The sequence below is a fragment of the Zea mays genome, chromosome 5 (genome assembly GCF_902167145.1).
Source record: "Zea mays cultivar B73 chromosome 5, Zm-B73-REFERENCE-NAM-5.0, whole genome shotgun sequence".
NCBI classification, from domain to species: Eukaryota; Viridiplantae; Streptophyta; class Magnoliopsida; order Poales; family Poaceae; genus Zea; species Zea mays.
In genome coordinates this window covers 151,536,670-151,559,137 of record NC_050100.1, presented here as the reverse complement: position 1 = coordinate 151,559,137, position 22,468 = coordinate 151,536,670, and the positions used below count along the sequence as shown (strand labels likewise).

At 43.8% G+C, this 22,468-nt stretch overlaps 1 protein-coding gene across 10 annotated transcripts; it reads left to right on the top strand.

Moving 5' to 3' along the window:
- The first annotated feature begins 1,351 nt into the window (after positions 1-1,351).
- LOC103627039 (probable LRR receptor-like serine/threonine-protein kinase At1g53440) lies at positions 1,352-17,541 on the top strand. 10 transcript variants are annotated; one of them, XM_020538497.2, is made up of 24 exons: positions 1,394-1,728; positions 3,037-3,205; positions 3,342-3,413; positions 3,496-3,564; positions 3,634-3,705; positions 3,814-3,885; positions 6,740-6,811; positions 6,888-6,959; positions 7,073-7,144; positions 7,253-7,324; positions 7,398-7,469; positions 9,001-9,072; positions 9,193-9,270; positions 9,381-9,440; positions 9,516-9,554; positions 9,657-9,706; positions 9,795-10,165; positions 10,940-11,135; positions 11,249-11,380; positions 14,995-15,149; positions 15,636-15,846; positions 15,964-16,198; positions 16,386-16,536; positions 16,755-17,541. In XM_020538497.2, the coding sequence occupies exons 1-24, from the start codon at positions 1,611-1,613 to the stop codon at positions 17,160-17,162; spliced, it is 3,090 nt and encodes a 1,029-aa protein (XP_020394086.1). In that variant the 5' UTR covers positions 1,394-1,610; the 3' UTR covers positions 17,163-17,541. The 10 variants fall into 10 exon arrangements, with proteins under 10 accessions (XP_020394085.1, XP_020394086.1, XP_035815032.1 ...); XM_035959137.1 differs by having other exon boundaries at positions 1,419-1,728; positions 3,480-3,564; XM_035959138.1 differs by lacking the exon at positions 1,394-1,728 and adding an exon at positions 2,266-2,893.
- The last annotated feature ends 4,927 nt before the right edge of the window (positions 17,542-22,468 follow it).

The following is a 22,468-nucleotide window of genomic DNA, read 5'->3' as shown; positions in this document are numbered from 1 at the left end:
TATGAGAATTTCATGTTTTATTTTCTGCCTTCCGTCCGGAGGATGGTGCCGAAGAGGTAAGAGTTATAGAGTTACAGTACTTGGTGAGATCCCTCACGCTGGATAATATGAGTGGATACATAGTGTGAAATAGGAAGACGCAGAACTATAAACGACAATGTTTGTAGAGTGAAGTTGGAAATAGATGATATACTAGATGTTATTGTTGATTTTAACCGCTAAAAGTTAATTAATTATACGAATTTCCTGCGGCCAAACAAGCAAGGACGGACGTCCATATATATGTTTCCAAAATCACAATCACGCAGCAGCAGCTAGAGACTAGTAGTAGTATACTTACTAGTTTGGTGAACAATGCTACAAAAACAGATAAGGCGCATGTGTATGCATGCACCGAAATGTGCCAAATTAACAGCACCACCATCACTCAGTTATTGGCATTGCTCTCCGTGCTTCGCCGCTGCTGGTACTGGTACCCGGCCCGTTCTCAGCTCTACGTCGCACGTGGGCAGAAATGCACAATGAAGTCGGCCGCTTGAGATCGACACGGGTGAAGAAGCCAGGATCCAAGGGTTTTACCGGCTTTTGCTACGGCCGGTACTGATACAGTACGTAGTAGTAAAGTCGAAGCGCACCTTTTGCCAAAGAGACCCGGCCGGAGTGAAACATGTCGACCACGTTGCATGGGGCATCACCAGCAACCCAAGTTGTTGTAGTGGCGTACGTACGTGCCCTTTTCGGAGGTCGCGCGAGTTAATTGGGGGCATCACCAGCAACCCAATAAGTTAATTGGAGCATGCATGTAGGGCGTACAACAATAGGTTTTCTAACGTCCTGTTTAGAAGCAATCTAGTTTTTAACAAACTAATTTTTATCTTTTTAGTTAGGAGATACCAGCTTTTTAGGATCTGTTTGGTTAGGCTGTGCCTGTGAAAAAAGCTGTTATGGACTTTTGGCTTTTAGGGGCAAGAACCAAACCAAACACACCCTTAGTTTCTAATAAGAAACTAGTAATCTAATTTCTATAAACTCAAGTATAAACCGATATGTTTGGAATCATTTTAATTTTTCATAAACCGGTTTCGTATAAATTAGGTGCTTCCAAATAGGTCTTAAGTGCAAGAGACGGTTAAGAGACATCTTAATACAATTTTAAGTCATTGAATAAAAAAAATATAGTCAAGATACACTATGTATGTATGGAGTAAGTGGGCTAGCATATATATAACTCACGTCCGAGTAGAGTAGATACCGTTTACATTTGTTGTAGATGATCGACGTGGTTGGTGGTGGTCAGTCGGTCAGCCGGGCTCACCATACAACTTCACGTGCGCATCCACGTCTGTGCAGTACGATTGATTTTGACACAAAAAAGAAAAAGAGAATACGAGGTCAAATCCAGGGGCGAGGCGAGTCGCGTAGAGGCGGCTGCCCGCCAATGCCATGACCCATGAGCCATGAGCTAGCTAGCTAACCCACGAGGAAACCTCGGCCGAGAAGAACGCGCGCAGCAGACTTGTCCGCGCTCTCCCTCTTTCTGTGGACCTCGCTCGCCTAGAAAGCGCCGTGCCCGCCTGCCCAGCGACACCGGGCAGCGGGCTGTGTAGCTAATGGGCGCCGACGCCCGCGTCCGCCTCCTCCTGCTTCTTCTCTTCCTCCTGGACCTCGGCTGCAGCAATGGCGGCGGCCGATGCTCCTCGGCGCAGACGATGCTGCCGGCCCAAGAAGGTGAGCCACCACACCACGTATCATCCTCGACTTTCCCCACCTCTTTCTGTTCTTGGAGTTCTCTACACTTGTTCTCGGATCTACTGTTCCAGTTTTTTTTCCCATCCGGTGCGCGTAAATCATAGGGAAAAAAACATGACGGGAAACACTGGAATTGCTTCAGTTGAGCTGAACAAGCATTAGATCATATTATTTGCGACAACGCATGGTTTTTAGCAATTTCCAAGAACCATCATCTATACACAGTTTCTAAAATAAATAAATAATAGTGAGCGTGGCTAGCTGCTGTTTGCCTGTTCCGTAATGATGGTGTCGGCAGGGATATGTACACAGTACACTACTTGGGTTCTATACATCACAAAATTGCTGATTACGATGATCAAAAGTAGAAATTTAACAACGAACTGGACCAAGTTTACATATGCTGCATAGATTCGTTCTGCATTTTTTTTTATCCCATCTTGCCTTCTGCACTTCACGTCGGACAGCACAGCAGACGGCGGATTTGTTCTGCGATCTGTTTTCACGCTTTGGTCTTGTTCCGTCACGTATCTGTTTTCTCTCTTGGGCGGACGAAGAACTCAACTTCTTTACACTTGGACCTGCGCCACCAAATGATTTCGGTAACGAAAAAATTAGACTGTTTAGTGATTAGACTAGTTGCTAAAACTGTCGTCGTTATTAGGGTTTACTAGTGCAAGACAGCAGCAGCCTTAATTCACTGTAAAGTGTGAACTCGTAATGTCCAAGCTCATCCATTTTCATCAAGGTTAGGCCAGTTCCCCACTTACCGAGCGAGCCAAACAAACCCTATCACATTCGAGGCTCTGACGTTTGACTACGGTGTTCGCCTTTAAGATCCCAACTTGCGGGCCGTGGGACTGGACATGCCAAAGCAGCAAAGCTGTTGGCAGTTGGCTGGCCACCTTCTCTGTCTGGTCCAACCGGTGGGGGCCTGCCAAGTGTTTGACGAAATGTCTGAGTCAAATGCCAGCTGCTTATTGTGTTGGACTCGGCAAAGCATTATGCTCAGAGTGATGACCATGGGCGCCTGCCTTGGGTTGGCCATGGCAACGGTTTTTGCAATGCTTCTACAGTCTGCTGCCCAGAAATGTTGGACTGATGGCTACTGACTTCATTTGGTTGCATGAGAATTGAGATTCAGGTGCCGTGGCTGCTCTGCAATGTTATTGGCGTGGGATGCTTCATGTTTACTCTGGCACCAATTTAATCAATTTAAACAAGCTTAGATTTTGTACATACTAGCTTCGCATTTGGCTGAAACTTGAAGTGTCTTTGCCTTTCCAGTTGAAGCACTCAAAGGTATAGCCTGCAAGCTTAACAAAGCAGATTGGGATTTTAGTGTGGATCCATGCAGCGGATTAGGAAATTGGGTCAATGTCACTGGTTTGCTTAGCAGTAATGTGACATGTGATTGTTCATTCAACAACCACACCGAGTGCCATGTTATCAGCTTGTAAGTCATGCACCATTGTTCTGCATTTTTTTTTTTTGCTCTAAAATGGTTCTCGTCTAGATTCTTTCAGCATGGTTCTGTTGTCCTTCATTCCAAGTTGAATGATGCATTATGCCTTTGTTTGTACGTATCACAGGGAGCTTATGCGGCAGAACCTTAGTGGAGTTCTACCAGATGAAGTTGTCAATCTTACTTATCTGCAAAATCTGTAAGTTAACCAAGCTACCTGAATTTTTTATATACATATTTTTACGGTCAAATCAGGAAACCACAGTTTGCATTTCTTGCAGTGACTTGTCACGCAACTCCATCCAAGGACCAATTCCAGCATCATGGGCTGACCTACCTGTTTTTAATCTGTACGCCTTGCACTGCTCCCATAGTTTTGTCAAAAGTATGCTTTATTCAGCATTCTTGTGTGACTACAGGTCTCTCCAGGGAAATCGTATATTTGGAACCCTGCCGAAGGAGCTTGGACGCATGCCCAAGTTGAAATCTATGTGAGTTGCATATGTGCGTCTATTACAATTTGCAAGTAGCTGCATCTTGGTGGTAAAACTGAAAGAAGAAAAGAGCTACTACAACAACCTAATAACTAATTTCCGCAGACAGCTAGAAGGCAATCAGCTTGCAGGTTCTATTCCACCAGAGCTGGGTAACATCATCAGTCTGCAGAGATTGTAAGCCCTTGCTTCCAATTGTTAATGGTCTTGTAGTTAGACCTTTTTTTGTAAAATCCATTGCTAGAACTTTGTCGAGGAAGGTTTCTTGATACATTATTGCTTATCTGTGATAACTGAAGCCAAGTGTCAGGGCCTAAGGAGGCCCAAGGAGGGGCTGCGGCAGCAGCAGCTATGGGCCCTCCAAGGAGGATTAGATAAGGATATTTAGAGATAAGATTAGAAGATTAGTTGGGATTATATAGAAGATTAGTTGAAATTATCTAGGAAGGTTATCAGTTAGTAGTTGTTGAGAGTTTTTAGGAGATTTTTAAGGAGATAAGGATCTCTAACTAGATAGGGTGGCCAGCTGGCCTATTTATGTAATCAATGGAAGGGAAGGCAAGAATTAGAAAGGAGAAACCCTCCTCTTGCTCAGCCGTGGCAGAGGCCCCCGACCGACGTTCCTGTCCATCGTTACCCCTCTCCAATCCCTCACCGATCTAGCGACCATAACACCTGGTATTCAGAGCCAATTTTTTCCCATCACCCTTTCACCGTGTCTGTTCCTGCGTTGTTCGCCCACAACAACGCAACCGCCACCACATCTCCGCCGTGTGTTCGCCACATATACGTCGTCGCTCACCATCACACCTCAACCAACGCGCGTACAGCCGACCCACCAGCGCCGACGCACGATCCTTCGCGCGCAGCCCGGTGACCCACTCAACGCCCCCACCAGGCCATTTCCATGCCGAAGGCCTCGCCGCTCTAGGTCCGCCACCGCCGCCTCCACCTCCACACCGGCAGGTTGCGTCACCCTCCGCGACGTTGGGACGCCTTCGCCCCGCGCCGCCGGGACGCCACCTCCGCACTACGCTGTGGGCGCCACTGCGGGTTGCCTAGACCCAACCGGACCCGATGTCGAGTGGCAGTGGCTCGTTCGGGCGCGCTGCCCCGTTGTACGCGCCAGAAGACCCGTCGCTGCCCAAGCCGCGACGCGGCCTCGTCGACGGCATCACCGGCTACCTCTACTACTGGAACCCCTACACCAACGTCACGCAGTACGAGCAGCCCACGGCTGCACCTCTACCTCTCGTGGGTCCTTGGGTTCCCGACCAGGCGTACTTCAACGATCTGTTTGCGAAGCTCAATGCAATCAACATGGCGCTCTCTAGCAGCACGCCAGCACCAGCGGCCTAGCCGTGGTGCCTGCTCCGGCACCTACATCTTCGTGGGCGGCAATGCCTACCAGTTGCGTTGCGCCCTCAGGGCCGTCTTCATCACCAGTTGCATGGCTGACGACGCCAGGGGCAACCATACCGGGACCGGTGTACCAGCCCCTGGCGCCGACCCTCGCTACTGCTACCATGTTGACGACTGCAGCACCCCCCTCCTTCCCCATCTACGACGGCAGCGGTGACCCTCTCGGGTGGTTCAACAGCTGCGAGCAGTTCTTCTGGAGCCAATGCACTCTGGAGTCCGACAAGGCCTGGCTGGCATCGTATCACCTCACCGGCCACGCACATACGTGGTTCTGGTGGCTGGAACGCGACGAGCGTGAGGTCACATGGCCACAGTTTAAGATCATGCGCCAGCAGCGCTTTGGTTCCCTCGCAGCAGTGGCGACTTCTGCTGCCACGTTTGTCGTGCCCTCATCACCGACACCGCCCCCATCATCAGGGGCAGCCATCACCGCTACCGATCTAGCGACCATAACACCAAGGTTCCTAGAATTGAATTGGCAGCTTTTTTTTCTTCTAAAAAGCTTTTTGAGAAAAGCTGCAACAACTTCAAATCTTGGCATTTTTAGTAGCATCAACACATCATTTATGTGTAAAAGTTCTGTATATGCTTGCCCCTTTTGTGACCAAGAAAATGAAATTGTACAACACTTGTTACTTGTTAGTCCCTGGTGTCTTTGCCTGTCAGGTTTGGTATATAAAATCCTACAGAAGCTCGGCCTGGACCGTGTCATTTCATTAAGAAGAAAAAAGGTCCCCCCGAAAAGATTATACACCCTGGGGGGAGGGGGATTACAACCCACACTTACACACAACCGGCCCCATTCACGGCCACAGTGCTCTGGTCTGGTGCTCCTCAGACAACCTCAAACAAGTTCTCAACCTGATAGTGCCAAACTGTAAAGGGTGTGCCAAAAGCCTGTTGAAATGGGCAAAAGGGATCAACAGTCTGATCATCCTTGTCTCTTGGGAAATCTGGAAGCACCAAAATGACTGTAGGCACTAACCCAAACATCTCGATCTTGCTGCAGACTATCACTGATTAATGGCATTTTATGGTGTGTACCGGGTGCAAAAGGTCTTCTGGAGTTGCTTACTAAGGCATTTGCTAGAGGCCACAGATCTATTTTGATTCTAAGGCTCTAACTGTCTTAGATGGGTCATTTTTATCTCTTGTCTCTAGGGTTTTTAGTTTCTTGCTGAGGTTGTTGTGTGTGTATGGGGGGATCCTTCCCCTTTGTTTCCTTTTTACCTTCTCAATGTAATGATATGCTCAGCTCTCATGCGTGTTCTCGAGAAAAGAAATAGTTTTTTTTCTCTCAAATACACATGAGAGATGTGTATCATTATATTAAAAAGAAAAAAAGAGGAAAACAATCCTTTACAACCTCCTCCACACTCATGTGGTGGTTTCTAAGACCAGCTTGCCTTTTATACAACACAACAACTATAGTTTATAGGTCATTTAGCATTAAAAAATGTAAGGAATGCTCTTTGATTCTCTTTCCTTTTACACGCTGGTTAATTCTATTGTTTCCAAATTCCATGAGTACATCTTCAAATGCAATTTATTATTATTTATTTGGCACTAATTATTTTTCAAGGAATCTTGAATCATTTCTCTCTTACAGTTTCATTTCTGCGAATAACATCACAGGAGAGTTGCCCTCAACCTTTTCTAGGCTGACAAACATGACAGATTTGTATGTCCCATTTATATTTGTCGTTTAATGTTTTTGCTTCCCGAAAAGTTCTAACTTGTTATTTGAACAATTTTAGTCGTGTTGATGGAAACAGTATCTCAGGGAAAATACCTAGTTTCATAAAGAACTGGCAGAGCGTCAACAGAATGTTAGTTTCTTTCTGATTAAAAAAACGTTTTATATTCTTCAGTTGAAGTGAATCAGAAAGGTTTTATTCATCTTCTATCATTTCCATATTAATCTTGTCTCCTCATTTTCCAGCGATATGCAGGGTACCTTGATGAGTGGGCCTATTCCTCCAGAAATTTCCTTGTTGAAGAACTTGACAGAACTGTATGAGTCACTTGCTGCCTTATCTTTTTAGCACTTGTGTTTTTATCTTGTATTGGGAGTTTGGTACTTAAAGAAGGGTGTGATTGAGCAAAGGTAATGCATCATCAGGAGGGTGACTGATTTGAGTGGACCAAGAATGAAATTTCCTCCCTTACAAAATGCACTACACCTTACGGAAGTGTGAGTTTCTGTTGTCATTTTTATTACCAGGCCACCTTTCCACTAGCGTACTGAATATCCTTTATGTTCACAGGGTCTTAAGAAATTGCTCCATATATGGTGAAATTCCTTCTTACCTTGGTCAAATGCAGTACCTGAAAGTATTGTAAGTACTATGCTTTGCAACGTCCAATCATCAATATGGGTATAACAAAAATAAAAAGATATGGGGTGCATGTGGGGGATGGCATGAGTATGCTTTTTTTTCGAACGCGCATCACATCATTAATATTAAGAAGTAGGGAAAAAGAATCCCAGGAAAAAGGAGTACAGAACGCCCCAGGGGCAAAAAAATGCCTATTACATGAGATCAACCAAACTCATGACCAAACTGGCCATAGGGAACCCAAAGTGGCAGGCCCCGCCCCACACCAAAGGCCGGCGTCTTCCTTATATTTTAAAGAAGGGCAGGCGAAGCTGCAGGCATTACAATGCTTCCAAATCCACCAAGCCACCAAAATAACTAGAGAATTGAAGCCCTTCCTTTTGTCCTTTTGAACTCTTCGCTCCATCTCCCCCCACCAATAATGACTAGAAAATTTACACCTTGGCGGCACCCAACTGCGCCAAATACGATCTGCTGGTTCAAACTGAACAGAGCCCATGAAGAAAGCCTGGTAAGCCGATTTGGAAGAGTATACTCCAGATGATATTAAGGACCAAAAGTGATGATCTGGTATCTGTGGCGATAAATGAAAACCCTCCAGGAAGTCCCAAAGCCAAAGGTAATCCCTTAAGACTTGATCAAAGAGATGCCCTTGAATATCTCTAACCCAAAGTGGATTTTGGAGGGCCTCTTGAACTGTTCTTGTCCTAGCAATGCGTTTGGGGACAGCTGCCACTACACTAGAGCAGGGGCAAGAGTTGGCTAGGAGTAGCCTTCAACACAATTGTCCGACCAAAACAGCGTATTAGAGCCGTCCCCAACTACCGAGACCACGGAGGCAGCCTTGGGGTGGGCTGCACCTGCACATTCCTCCATGGACCATCAAAACTAGTTTTCTTTAACCAAAACCATCTCATGTTTAAAGCCCAACCCAAAATTTCCAAATTATGTATACCAAGACCTCCAAGATCAAGCGGCCTACATACCTGCTCCCAACCAACCAAGCAGTGACGTTTCGACGACCTTTCCACAAAAAAACCCCTTCTAATCTTATCAATCGCTTTGATAACCCACCTAGGACAATGCAAAGCAATGAAATGATATAAGGGGATTGCTTTAACCAAGATGGTTCTGCCCGCCAGATGTATTAATGCTGCATTCCATCCTGGGAGACGATCAGCCACCTTATCCATTAAAGGGATTAAATCTCTCTTGGAAATTTTCCGGACAGATAGCGGCAAATCTAAATATTTGCATGGGAATTCAACCACGTTGCAAGGCAAGACCTCTTGGATAGCATCTTTCGAAAAAAAAAGACCTCTTGGATAGCAACCATGTCCTGCTCATGGCAGTGAATCGGTGTAACAGAACACTTACTTATGTTGGTCACAAGACCAGAGGCCATGCGCTGTCTATTATTGTGTACACATTTTATTTTCTGCGAATGTAACTTTATCAGCAGTAACCCTTTGATGAGCATTTTCACAAAACCCCCTGGTTAGATAGTTTCCGTGAATTGTACTAATTTCAGGGATTTAAGCTTCAACAAGTTGACTGATAAAGTTCCAGAAAATTTTGGAGCAATGATAGCACTACAATATTTGTGAGAAATTCGCTCTGCGATATTATTATTTTTAACTTCTCTTTTTTTATTGATGTTGTACGCAAATAACTTTCTATCCTGCATTAATGGAACCTAATTTTAATTTGTACAAAATATTAGGTACCTGACTGACAATATGCTGACTGGAGATTTGCCTGCTTGGATGTTGAAAAACAAGGCGAGCAATAAAGTAAACATGTGTGTGTTCTCCAACTAAGTCACTTTATAACTTAAAGCATGATAAGCACTCAAAATCTTCTTTTGTCATGTTGATTGCTTGTTCCATGACAATGATCAATGCTGTGCAGGGATATATCGTATAATGACTTCACGGGCAACCCTCCATCTGAATGTCAGCAAGCAAACGTGTATGTAAATTTTAAAGATCCTCACAGTTAAGTTCGATTTTTTTGGTGCTCATGATTTGCATTTTGTAATTTCAGAAATATGGTGTCAAGCTTTTCATCTTCAAATAACAATTCGTAAGATCATACATAAAAAAAGTCCAAACAACGTTTACTATTATCAAGATTCCATGAAAGAAAATAATTCTAAATTCTCTATGATTATTTGATTTTTGCAAGATTGCAACCATGTTTAAGAAAGAATCTTCCTTGCACAACCAGACCACGCCGTAAGATTACTTACATACAGCAGTCTGTAATTTGATAACTGAGTTTAAATATATAATATTACTGAATCTTTCATTCAAATATATTCAGATTCCTCCTTATTCATAAACTGTGGCGGAAAGAGTGTTGTGGTCGATGGGAATACTTATGAGGATGACTCGTCTCAAATAGGAACATCAATGTATTCTGTATCTGATGATAAGAAATGGGCATATAGTAGCACTGGTGATTTTGTTGGCAATGAGAATGCTGACTACATTGCTAGAAACACATCAAAGCTAAATCTGGCTTACCCAGAGCTTTACACTGAAGCTCGCCTCTCACCTCTGTCACTGAAATACTATGGCCTTTGCATGGAGAATGGTGAATATACGGTAAAACTTCACTTTGCAGAAATTGTGTTCACAGAAGATCGTACTTATTCCAGCAATGGCAAACGTGTTTTCGATGTCTTCATCCAGGTAATGTGTGTCTCCCAATTGTTGTTCCTAACCTTGTGCATTCAGTCTGGCATCTTAGTTTTCATAGTACTACCACTTCTCTAGTTTCTCACACTTGTCTTTGGTCACTTAAGTTGTGTAAAGATAAGCAATTTGTCAAGGACAGGCGATTGTAACCTGAAAGAGTTGTTGTATTATAATCGTACTGGTAAATGAATCACTGTACCAAAGTTTTGGACGACAGAAGATGGATAAGAGATTACAAATGACACATGTCAAAGTTTCTATTTTGTTTGAGTAGCTTAATTTTGTTGGTTTCACTTATTGCTGTAACAACTACTGTTCAAGCTATTTATAAAAAAACTCGGCCGGGAGGGAAAGACCGCCCTCTCGGTATTATATTAAGAAGAGACCGAAACATGGTCCCTGCCGAGATAATCCCCGAACCCTGACCCCCTATCACTAGCGGGCCGTCACCACCCACTCTGCAATGGCCCAGCCGGAGGGTGGCGCGCAGGACGTAACCCAGGAGCGGGTAGGGCAAGCGAGGGGATTTTTTAACCAAGCCAGAAATTCGCCCCCGAGGGGGATCGAACCCTAAACCTGGAGGTGCTACTCAGAAGCCTTAACCATTACGCTAGAGGCCCTTTCGCATTCAAGTTGTTTATATCCCTACTGACTTCATAACCTTTGAGTGAATCTGTTTGATCCTACTTGACAAGTTTGTGAGACATAGATATAAGATTCCTTTGATTTGTAATGTATTGTTACCTTAACTTTGTAATAGCTTTTCAGGGGGTCAAAGTTTTGGAGGATTTTGACATCAAAGATGAGTCTGGCGGTGTCCATCGTGCGACCATAAAATTTTTTGCAACCAACATTAGCGAAAATACACTAGAAATCCACTTCTACTGGGGAGGCAAAGGCACCACAGCGATACCTTACCGTGGCGTGTATGGTCCACTGATCTCAGCCATATCAGTGACAAAGAGTGAGTAGTTCATTCACTCCATATTGGCAAATTCTATGCTCGGTTTTTGAAACAAAATGAAATAATCATATGTTTCATATGCTAGGGAATTTGCTAACATGGTTCTGGTACAGTGGGCAGGAACCACCATGGACTCTCTACTGGAGTGGCGGTTGCCATAGTAATAGTTGCGACATGCTTGGCTGTTATAGTTCTAATATCTTTATATTTCAAAGTCTTCCGAAAGAAGAATATAAAAGGAAATGGTGAGTCCATCTTATTATTAACATTTTCCGTCGTTTGCACTATATATAAGGTTCAACATGCTTCATACTATTCATTATTATTGTTGTGTCTGCATGGTTCTTTTTTAAAAAAAATGGGCAACTTCAACTAGAACTATGATATTGTAAGAATGTGTTAGATTGATTGTATTGCATAGAGGAGGGTTTGAGAGCACCTAGAGGAGGGTGAATAGGTGATCCTGCAAAAATCAACTCTAAACAACACAAACTTGGTTTATAATGAGTGTTAGTGAAAACTAAAACCAAGTTGTTATGAGTAGAGATGGAGAGAGGAGAACTCTTCACTTGATTGCTCCTTTGAGATGTGTATCAAACTTAGGAGCAATAATACAAGTGAATATGAGAACTCAAGAAGACAACAATCGCAATAAAGTAAATGGACAAGAGACACGGTGATTTTATCCCGTGGTTCGACCAATGACTACTCCATGTTATGTGACCTCCTTCGGTGAAGGGTTGCACTCAACTCCTCTCAAGTGATCCAAAGATCAAATTTGAGTATCACGGTTGTCTTCTTGATATCAAATCCCGTTTGTGAGGAATCTCCACAAGTTGGAGTCTCTCACGCCTTACACAAATGATCTTAATCAAAGCCGGAGTAAGGAGGGAGTGAAAACACACACAAGAACTTAATCACAACAACAACACGCACACAAGTCAACAAGAGAGCGCAAGAATCAAAACAGCGGAGTCACAACTCAAGAACACGCTCAAATCTCTATTTAATGAATCAACAGCGTGGTCGCGGAGTCTAGGAGTTGTAGATTGCTCAAAGTGTGCTTGTGTATAGCTCCATGGCGCCTAGGGGGTCCTTTTATAGCCCCAAGGCACATAGGAGCCGTTGGAATTTCATTTGGAAGGCTTTGATTGCCTTTTGTCCGCGGGGTGCACCGGACTGTCCGGTGCACACCGGACACTGCACAATAGATGATCTCCTTCCTTATTTAGCCGAGCCGACCGTTGATCACTTGGCACACCGGACAACACGGTGGCGCATCGGACAGTCCGGTGCGACTTGGTGACCGTTGGCCAAGCTGACATGTCCTTCGCAGATTGCGTTGATGATCGTTGGCCAGACGCGCGTCTGTCACACCAGACAGTCCGGTGCACACCGAATAGTCCGGTAAATTATAGCCGCGGCGTCCCGGCGGATTCCCAAGAGCAGCCTGTTCGCCGGCTGACTAGCCTGGGCACCGGACAGTCCGGTGCTCCCAGACTGGCACAAGTTTGACTACACTTAGCCAAACACCATTTCTCCGAGAATGGTTCAGCTTGCGAAGTTTCCTAGCACTTCGATAAACATAGTTAGTAACTCAAACAATTTACTAAGTGCTCGAATCATACCTTTGTTTCTCCCATACAATAGGATTTGCAATATACACAAATATGTACTTTTCCCATGTTTCTCAATTTGCCTTTCAAATGCCTATGCTTATGCTCAAACATCAAGATGTTAGTCCAAGATAATGTGTTGAGCATTTAATCACCAAAACAAACAAGAAATGGCCCAAGGGCACATTTCTCTTTCAGGGTTACAATATATAGACTTAGAACAGAACCCTATCCCTAATGGGCCGGCAGCCTAACAGTAATGTCGGCCCACAAACACAGAGAACACATGCTATCTAACATCCCCCGCAGTCGCAACGAGGGCACCACACACAATGAGATTAAAGCAGAGCCGAATGTAGGAGCCGATGAGCTGAAATCTCCCCGCAGTCGCAGCGTGGTGAGGGTGCGAACGTTGTGGCTGGAGTAGAGACCGGTGTGTACTCCGTGTATATGATAGCCCCTGAAAGCCGAGGTAGGCAAAGTTGGGGTGGTGTGTGCTTCATTCTTGGGGGGGGTCGACATTCGTGTAAGCAATGGGACTCTTACTCTTATCAAGAGGATGACACTACGAGTTGGAGCAATTTTCATTTTATTTCTCACACACTACTCAAATGTCATACCCTTAGAAGGGTTGGGGACACATATTTATAGCTCTAGGGGTTGCACTACACACTGCAGCACAAAAGGTGTTGTCCTCTAGATGCTACTGCAGCACACATGTGTTGTCCTCTAGATGCTAAAGTGCAGGCTGCTGCTGTCCTACAACAGTCAAAAGATTGATGCTACTGCTGTCCTACAGCAGAGATGCTACGCGGACTGCGTCCACACTACAAACAACAGAGATGCCGTGCCGGACTGTCCTCCACACCACAAAACAGAGATGTCCTCCACACGAAGACCACATGACTTATTTCATGAGTTATCAGTTCGAGCGTCAACGGTCGGCGGGGCAACACAACAAAAAGAACACCAGCAGGCCCAGGACCTTCTTGCTTCTTCTCTCGTCCGGTCGTCGAGGAGCCCCGCCAGGGAGGCCAGCGGCAGCGCGCGCGTCTGCGGCAGTCAGAGTGGTCGCGCCCACAACATAAAAGAAGGGGTAGCGACGGATCCGGCCGAGAAGGCCACGTCAGCGGCAGATCCAGCCAGGAACACGACGATCCGACCAAGGAGACGACAGATCTAGCCGGCAAGGTCACGACAGCGGTGGATCCGGCCGGGAAGGCCGCGACAGCGATGGATCCAATGAAGACGACGACAAAGGGGGAGGGCGACGGGGCGGGTCCAATCGGGCAGGGGCCTACGCGCGGGCCTAGCAAGGAGGGTTGATGTCGACGACGAGAGAAGCGCGAAGAAGGTAGGAGGCACTGTTTGGTGGCTCAGGTGAGGGCAAACAATAGCCTATTCGTCGGAGCAACAAATGTGGTGGCGCCTACGACCGTGGGGAGGAAGTCGGCACAGGGGAGGGCACACCGACAGAACGGAAGCACTGGGGGCGCCGCTGTCCGCAGACCCAGATCTGGCCGGAGAGGGGAACAATGGCCAGGGGGCGGCGGTGGTCAGGAAAGGAGAGGGAGTGCGCAGGCTGACGTCATAGGGGGGCGGCGGCCAGTGTAGGGCCGCGGTGAGGGGCGAGCTGCAGGGCAGGGTTGGACCAGGGCGGCGCGGATCCGCATGTTGAGATCGACCGTTACTTCGTCTTAGTGTGTTGCTGTTGGGGACGTCCGTGCCCATACGTCCCGACGAGCTCTAGTTTGCCGACATCTTCACTAAGGGTCTTCCCTCCTTGCTATTCTCAGAGTTTCGCTCTAGTCTCAACATTTGCTCTAGCTAGAGTTTTGATTGCGGGATTGTTAGATTATATTGTGTTGGCTGATGTAATGGGTTTTGGCCCAGCCCATATACTGTCCTCTCATATATATACAACTCTCCAACCTAATCAGGGTTAGATTTTTCAACCATTCTAACATATACTTTAAGTGCTATTTTACCTAGCTTAAGATTAGTCTTGTTAGGCTTATAAACCTAAACCATGACCAAATTCATTTTGATTTTGTGGGGGTGACATATTTACAAAAAATGTATTTTTAGATTTCAACGGTAGCATCTGTGTGCAATGTTGAATGGATAAGTTCTAACCACAAGTCTTAGCTTGGAAAAATAATGTCGTCTTTCAATCAGGTACTTTCGTCACTGCTGTATTTTTGTCACCAAGTGTTCATATTTTACCGTATGTGTCATCATAGGTAGACAGTTCTTTTACCAAGGAAGGAAAACTGCTACTTCAGAGCTTCAAACACGGGCACAGTATTTCTTTAGTTTGAAAGAGATCGAATCTGCAACAAAACATTTTGATCCTGCAAATAAAATAGGTGAGGGTGGCTTTGGACCTGTTTACAAGGTAAAAACTATGAACTTCAATATGCTCTCTCTTCTGGTTGCATGGAGAAAACAGTTTACTTCATCTCCTCATTAGTTAATATATTTTCACACAAACTGATGATTAGCCATAATTTTTTCAGTTGCCAAATACCAGCATTACAATATAGAAATATAGAACTTGGAAGGAATAATATTTTCCCTGGTGATCTATATTGCCGGTAGTTTTCTGACATTAGAAAACCATCATTTGGTATCCTTTTTGTTTTCAAGAACGAAAGGACGGCCATTAAAAAACAAAAGGATGGAGAATTTGTAACTGTTGAGGCTAAACAACTCATCATGGCACACTCAAGGGAACAAGGTTCCCATAAACAGATAGAGGAAGTAATCGTTAAGGGGAATCAAACCTAGCTGCAAAACAAGAATTTTAGTTTCTTTTTGTTATCTCTCATTGGTTAGCATTTATGTAATTATTCCACATATTGTTAATATACTTTGTCTTCAGGGCACACTAGCAAATGGTACTATAGTTGCAGTTAAAAAGCTATCTTCAAAGTCGAGCCAAGGAAATCGCGAGTTTTTAAATGAGATAGGAATAATATCTGCTCTAAGGCATCCGAATCTTGTGAGGCTATTTGGTTGCTGTATTGATGGGGATCAGCTTCTTCTTATATATGAATTCTTGGAAAATAATAGTCTTGGCCGTGCGCTTTTTGGTAAGCCTTTGTAAATTTCTCAAGTTGTACTTCTTGCTCTGGAATTAATTTGCCTTAATTAATACAGCACTCAAAGCTAGTAAATATGTTCTGTTCTAATAATAAGATATTTCCTAGGCCGCACAGAACATCAGTTAAAATTGGATTGGCCAACAAGGTACAATATCTGCCTTGGAACTGCAAAAGGCCTGGTCTATCTGCATGAAGAGTCTGCACTAAAAATCGTCCACAGAGATATTAAGCCATCAAATATTCTTCTTGATGGAAAGATGCGACCTAAAATATCAGATTTTGGCTTGGCTAAACTGAATGATGACTGTGGACGTGTGAGCACTCGGATCGCTGGAACTGTGTAAGCTATTTCTCGGGTTGCTGCTGATTCTTCATTTCTCTATTACAGTCAAGTTGCTTAACCTTCTAAAAGAGTTGCTAGTACAACTGTACAACAATTTATTCTGCGTAAAGAAAGTTCATGTACTTAGCATGTGAAGTTAATGCTTCCTGTGTTTGATCCTATTTTGTGATGGTTGTTATTTTAGTGGTTATATGGCCCCTGAATATGCCACAAGAGGTTGCTTAACACGTAAAGCGGACATCTATAGTTATGGAGTGGTGGCTCTTGAGGTTGTTAGTGGAATGAGCAATACGAATAGCATGTCAAATGAAGAATATCTGCATCTTCTTGATTGGGTATTACATTTTGATATCCTTTCTTTCCTTCCTTTTTTGTCATGCATTGTACTATATTGAAAATTAACACAATAAAGTTTAATTCATCTTAATTGTCAAAGTTATCTATAGTTGTCTTCCATAAAGCTACTGTTGAAGATGCGTTGCTTTTGTTGATAGTTGCACTGATTGTGTAGTGTTCAAGTGATCGCCTTACTAAATTTGTTTGTAAACCATAGGCTGAAAGATTGAAGCAGCAAGGGAAGCTGCTGGAAATGGTGGACCGGCGTCTCGGTTCTGACTACTCCCAAGAACAGGCACTGAGGCTGCTGGATGTAGCTCTCCTCTGTACAAGCATACAACCAACCCAGCGGCCAAGAATGTCTTCAGTGGTGAAGATGCTTTGTGGTGAGATCCCCGTCGAGATTGTACCTGCTGACGATGATCTAAGTGAAGATCTACGACTCAACATCGCTCAATCCCGGCAATCAATAGATAACAGCCAAACAAATTGGTCCCAGTACTCAGTAAATAACAGCCAAACAAATTGGTCTGAAACGCTTTCAAGCGATCGTTCGGTCTTGCCCCACAGCAGCAAGGACAGTGGCTACCTCCCATCTTCGAGCTCCCTTTCTGTCAAGCTGTGAACTTCAGCATCGAGAATAGCTAGCCAGGTGTCGGCTTTTTTTTGGGGCCCGTTGCTGCAGTTGTACATAGGCAAATGTTGGGTTTCATGCTTGCAATGCAAGTATTTGATGTCTCATCTCGATTGTCAAGTGTCATTCAAGAATATCGTCCACGACACATGGCAATTGATCACAGTACTGTCTCAACGTCAGCCATATTTCGGCTAGCTCCTTAGTTTGTTGCTTTGGATGTAGAAAGTTATAATGACTTATAATTTGGAACAGATGGAGATGTAGTATATCATTAGGACAGTGCACTTGAGAAATGTAGGCCAGAAATATTGTTTCATATATGCAGATCTTGGAGACAGTGCAATACTTTATTTCGGTCTTCTTTCTATTGTTTACAAGCGCAGTTGTGTGCATGCAGTACTGCTCATGTTCCACCTTTTTGTATACTGTCCCTACATCGTACAGGTTTGGAATTACTCAAGTTCTGACATATTGCCACGAAGAGTGTGGCTAGTTTGGAAGCAAATCCCCTTTCTATTCAAAATTAAATAGAAAAAAGCAGATTTTAACTCTTAAAGCTTGTTCGATTACGCTAATCCAGAAGAGGGTTAAATTCCTGACTAGGAGAGGATTTAATCCCCTTATGGATAAACAAACAAGCTCTTAGGGGGCTTGTTCGGTTGCGTTTGAATCGAAAAGTATTAAGCTATGTTTTCTGGTCGCTCGACCGTCTAGTCGAACTAGGGGAACGACCAGGCGACTAATCTCGATTAGTCGTCGACTAGGTCGACTAATCGACCTATGGTCGACCTGGTCGTTTACTAGTCGTCCTGTTCATCCAGGACCTATGTATATACTATTATACTATAATATATAATTATATAACTATATATGAAGGATAGAGTAAACATGACATGAATTCAGCAATACTGAATACTGATTTAAGAAATTGAGAGAAGATATTTGTTCATCCAATCCAAGTATCCAACTGAAACAACAAAGAAACACTTACTAGTTACTAATACTACCAGTCCCAGGTACAAGTCTACAGGAATAGGATGGAGTACAAGAACAAAAACTCCAGAAGTCCAGAATGACAGAACACATACAAGGATGAAGAACAGAACTATAGAAAAGAATACCTTCAGAAAATGAACTCATGCCAGCGAAGTCTAGAACCGTGCGTTGATGATCTAGGGCTGCGCGTGTCTGTGAACTGGGGCCAGTGAAGTCTAGATTCTGGAACCGCACGCTGATGATCACCGGTGAAGTCTAGAACAAGAAGTCTAGAAGGAGCCGCTAGGAAAATAGAGAAGAGAAGAAAAGGAAAGAGATTGAGATGCCAGGAAATTAGGAGATGTAAGGGTTTATAGAGACGGCGCTGGCGTTCCATCTCCTTGCAGTCAGGCCGCCCGCCAAAAAAGCCCACGGAATCAAAATTTCAGGATCCTAAACCCTAGTCGCGCAAACTCGGCTGATCGAGCGACTAATCGCCCTAGTCGTTGACTAGTCGGACGACCAAGGCGATTAGGTGCTCTGATCGGGTCGGATATGCTAATCGAGCACCCTAAACCGACCAGCCCGACTAATCGCGGGCGACTAATCGCGATTAGTCGGACGACTTGAAAACAATGGTATTAAGGGAATTAAATCCCCTTTTATTTTATTTTGACTAAGGAAGGATTTAATTACCTTCAATCACTTCGATCTAAGAGGATTGTAGGGGATTAAATTCCTCCCTAGTCAAAATTGAAAAGGAGATTTAATCCCTATCAATCATCTTTGATCCAGGCATAACCAAATAAGGTCTTAGAGTTTGTTCGGTTAGAGTGAACTGGATTTAGTTTAAATAGGAAGAGATTAAATCTCCCTCAATTCCCTTCATTCCCCATGCAAACGAACGTGGCCCTAGACCTTGTTCGGTTGCGTCAGCATCGAAGGACATTGAAGGAGATTAAATCCCTTCTATTCAACTTTAACTATGGAGGGATTTCATCCTCTCCAATCCCATTCGATACAAACGCAACCGAACAAACCCTGGATCGAAGTGAATTGAGTGGATTAAATCATCTTCTATTTAATTTTGACTAGCGATAGATTTAAAATCAGACGCAATCGAACAAGCCCTTAGACCTAGTTTGGTAACACGGGGTTTGGAGAAGATCCATGAGAGAGGAAATCCCTTGCTAATCAAATTGGATAACAAGGGGTTTCCTTCCCTTAAATCTCCTACAAATCTCGTATCACTAAATCAACCCTTAGTGCTTGTTCGGTTGCATGGAGATTAGAGGAAATTAAAACTTTTCTTATTCAAAATTAAATAGAAAAAGATTTAATCCCCTCAAACCACCCTAACCGAACAAGTCTTATTTGGGAGACAAGGGATTACACGGGCTAATAGCAAAAAAATTTAGCCTCTGTAGTCTCCTTGTTCCCAAATATATCCTTAATCCTCACCAATTTCTCTGTTCCCAAACTATACGTAAAAATCGTCAACGGAGACATGGGCGGATCCATGTCCTGGGCAACCTCATATAATTTTTTTCTCTACTTCAAAATGATTAAGTTTAAAAGAAAAAAGAGCGAAATCCAGTAGACTCGGCTCTAGATTCAGCCCTGCACAGAGATAATTAAACATCAAATACTCTTCTAGATGGAAAGGTGCAAACTAAAATATACTGCAACCTCTATTCTTGAATATTTGTGTCTTCATTTTTAAACTAAACCGTGATAAATAAAAAAGGACGGAGAAAGTAGTATTTTGTTTCAATTAAAGTAAAACACATTTGGTACAACTTCTCAGGGGAAATACAACGCTTCTAAGGGCTAGTTTGGAAACACTAATTTCCCATGGGATTTTCATTTTCCCAAGGGAAATTAGTTCATTTTCCCTTGGGAAAATGAAAATCCCATGGGAAATTAGTGTTCCCAAACTAGCCCTAAGAGAAGCTACACAAATACTTTAGAAACATGATCAAGATAAGTCGATCAATTCAGCTTTTGTATTTTAGTACTCACTCTGTCCTAAAGTATAATTCTTTCTAACTATTTTTCTTTCATCCACATTTTTATAAATGATAACGAATATAAAAAACATACAAACTAATTAATTAATGAACGCATATTTAGTCTAAAACAAATTATATTTTAAGACGGAGGAAGTAAAAATTAAAATAATGGGAATAAGTGCGGCCAAAATAAGCTAAGAAAATTGTGTCATTTGATAAAAATTATTTTTTTAAAAGGGAAGTGGTCGGAGTTCTGCCTAGCATTTAAGTCGGATTAGAAAAAAAAAGACAGTCTAGAAGTTTGTGTTGGCAATAAGAAACTTATAAGTTGTGCCAAATAGATCATTAATAATGATATATCAGCGTTTGAATTGTTATAAATGTGTAAGTTGTTTCTCTAGATGCTGGTGTCACCCCCTGACTGTAACTGAAAGGGAAATGAACCTAATCATTTGCTATAATCGATTTTGGTGGTTGACGTCTATCACAAACCACGTGGACTACCTAGTTTGTCAAGATGTCATTTATCTCAGGTACATAAGGTTCAACACAAACCAAGAAAGAAGTTCAGTTGGGGACTCAAATTTATTTGGAGCAAGACTTGAGACAGTGCTGGAAAATGGCGCACCGGACAATGTCCGGTGCCCCAGGCCCGCGAGCAAGCGAACAGGCCATTCTCGGGAATTCTCTAGGTGCGCTCCGCTATAATTCACCGGACTGTCTGATGAGCCAGCGGAGCAACGGTCACTGCGCGTCAACGGTCGACTGCAAAAGGGAACAGTGATGAACAGTGCGCGACAGAAGTCAGAGGTCACCGGACATGTCCGGTATGGCACTGAACTGTCCGGTGCAACGGCTCCAACGGTCGACTCGCTCCAAACCCCAACGGGCGTGCTGACGTGGCGCGCATCGGACAATGAACAGTGCCTGTCCGGTGTGCCCATCGCCAGCAAAAACAGCCAACGACTAGAAAGTGGTTGGAGGCTATAAATACCCCTAACCACCTCCTTCAATGACATCCAAGTATTCTGAACATCACATTCATTGCAAGAGCAAAGACAACCACTTCAAAGACACATCCAAAGCATTCAATCCACTCCAAGTTCCAAAATCAACTCTATTGCTTAGAGACTTGTGAGAGGATCATTTGTGTTCTTTTGTTGCTCTTGTTGCTTGGATTGCCTTTCTCCTTCCCCATTCTTATTCTCTAAGTGCTTTATAAAGCTAGCAAGAGACACCTAAGTGTGTGGTGGTCCTTGCAGGATCTTAGTGACCCAAGTGATTAAGGAGAAGGCTCATCCGGTCTAAGTGACCGTTTGAGAGAGGGAAAGGGTTGAAATAGACCCGGCCTTTGTGGCCTCCTAAACGGGGACTAGTTTTTTTTGGAACCGAACCTTGGTAAAACAAATCACCGTGTCCACTTGTGTCTATTTCCATTTGATTTGTTTTTCCCATTCCTCTCTCTAAAAGTTCCCTTGCTCGCATTGAGTTGAGTTTGCTCCCAAACGTTATCCGCATTGATTAAGCAACTCAAAGCAAGGAGAACTATCTTTTGAACTCCGATTTAATTCTAACGCTAACCCTGGCCTTAGTGTGTGTTTAAAAACTTTAGGTTTCGCCTATTCACCCCCCTCTATGTGACTTTCAATTGGTATCGGAGTCAGTGCTTCATTAAGAGTCTAACAAACTCGAAGTGATGTCTGGAGATCACGCCAAGAGGGAGATCGTAACCGATGACAAGCCCATAGGCTCAGGGAGGACTCTATCAAGGGAGTCTAGTGACAAATACAAGGAGGAATCCTCTTCCTCCATCAAGTCACTAAGGAAGGGTGACAAAAAGAAAAAGGAAATGAAGAAGGTGGTCTACTACGAGACCGACTCTTCATCACCTTCCACATCCTGCGCCGAGTCGACAACTTCAAAGTGCCACGAGCGTAAGAAGTATAGTAAGATACCTCTACACTATCCTCGCATTCCTAAACGTGCTCCATTACTTTCGGTACCCCTAGGCAAACCACCATATTTTGATGGTGAAGATTATTGCATGTGGAGTGATAAAATGAGGCACCATCTAACCTTACTCCACGAAAGTATTTGGGATATTGTTGAGTTTGGAGCGCATGCACCACAGATGGGCGACGAGGACTACGACTCGGACGAGGCCACCCAAATTAGTCATTTCAACTCCCAAGCAACTTCTATACTCCTCGCTTCCTTGTGTCGAGAGGAGTATAATAAGGTGTGAGGGTTAAAGAATGCTAAAGAGATTTGGGACGTCCTCAAAATGGCGCACGAAGGGAACGAGGT

What these genes read in the sequence shown, in the direction of transcription:
- LOC103627039 (XM_020538496.1), top strand. Translation starts at nt 1,611, where the DNA reads ATGGGCGCCGACGCCCGCGTCCGCCTCCTCCTGCTTCTTCTCTTCCTC. An exon ending in CTTACTTATCTGCAAAATCT is followed by an intron (nt 3,414 to 3,495) that starts GTAAGTTAACCA and finishes CATTTCTTGCAG; the next exon opens with TGACTTGTCACGCAACTCCA. An exon ending in GAATGTCAGCAAGCAAACGT is followed by an intron (nt 9,441 to 9,515) that starts GTATGTAAATTT and finishes TTGTAATTTCAG; the next exon opens with AAATATGGTGTCAAGCTTTT.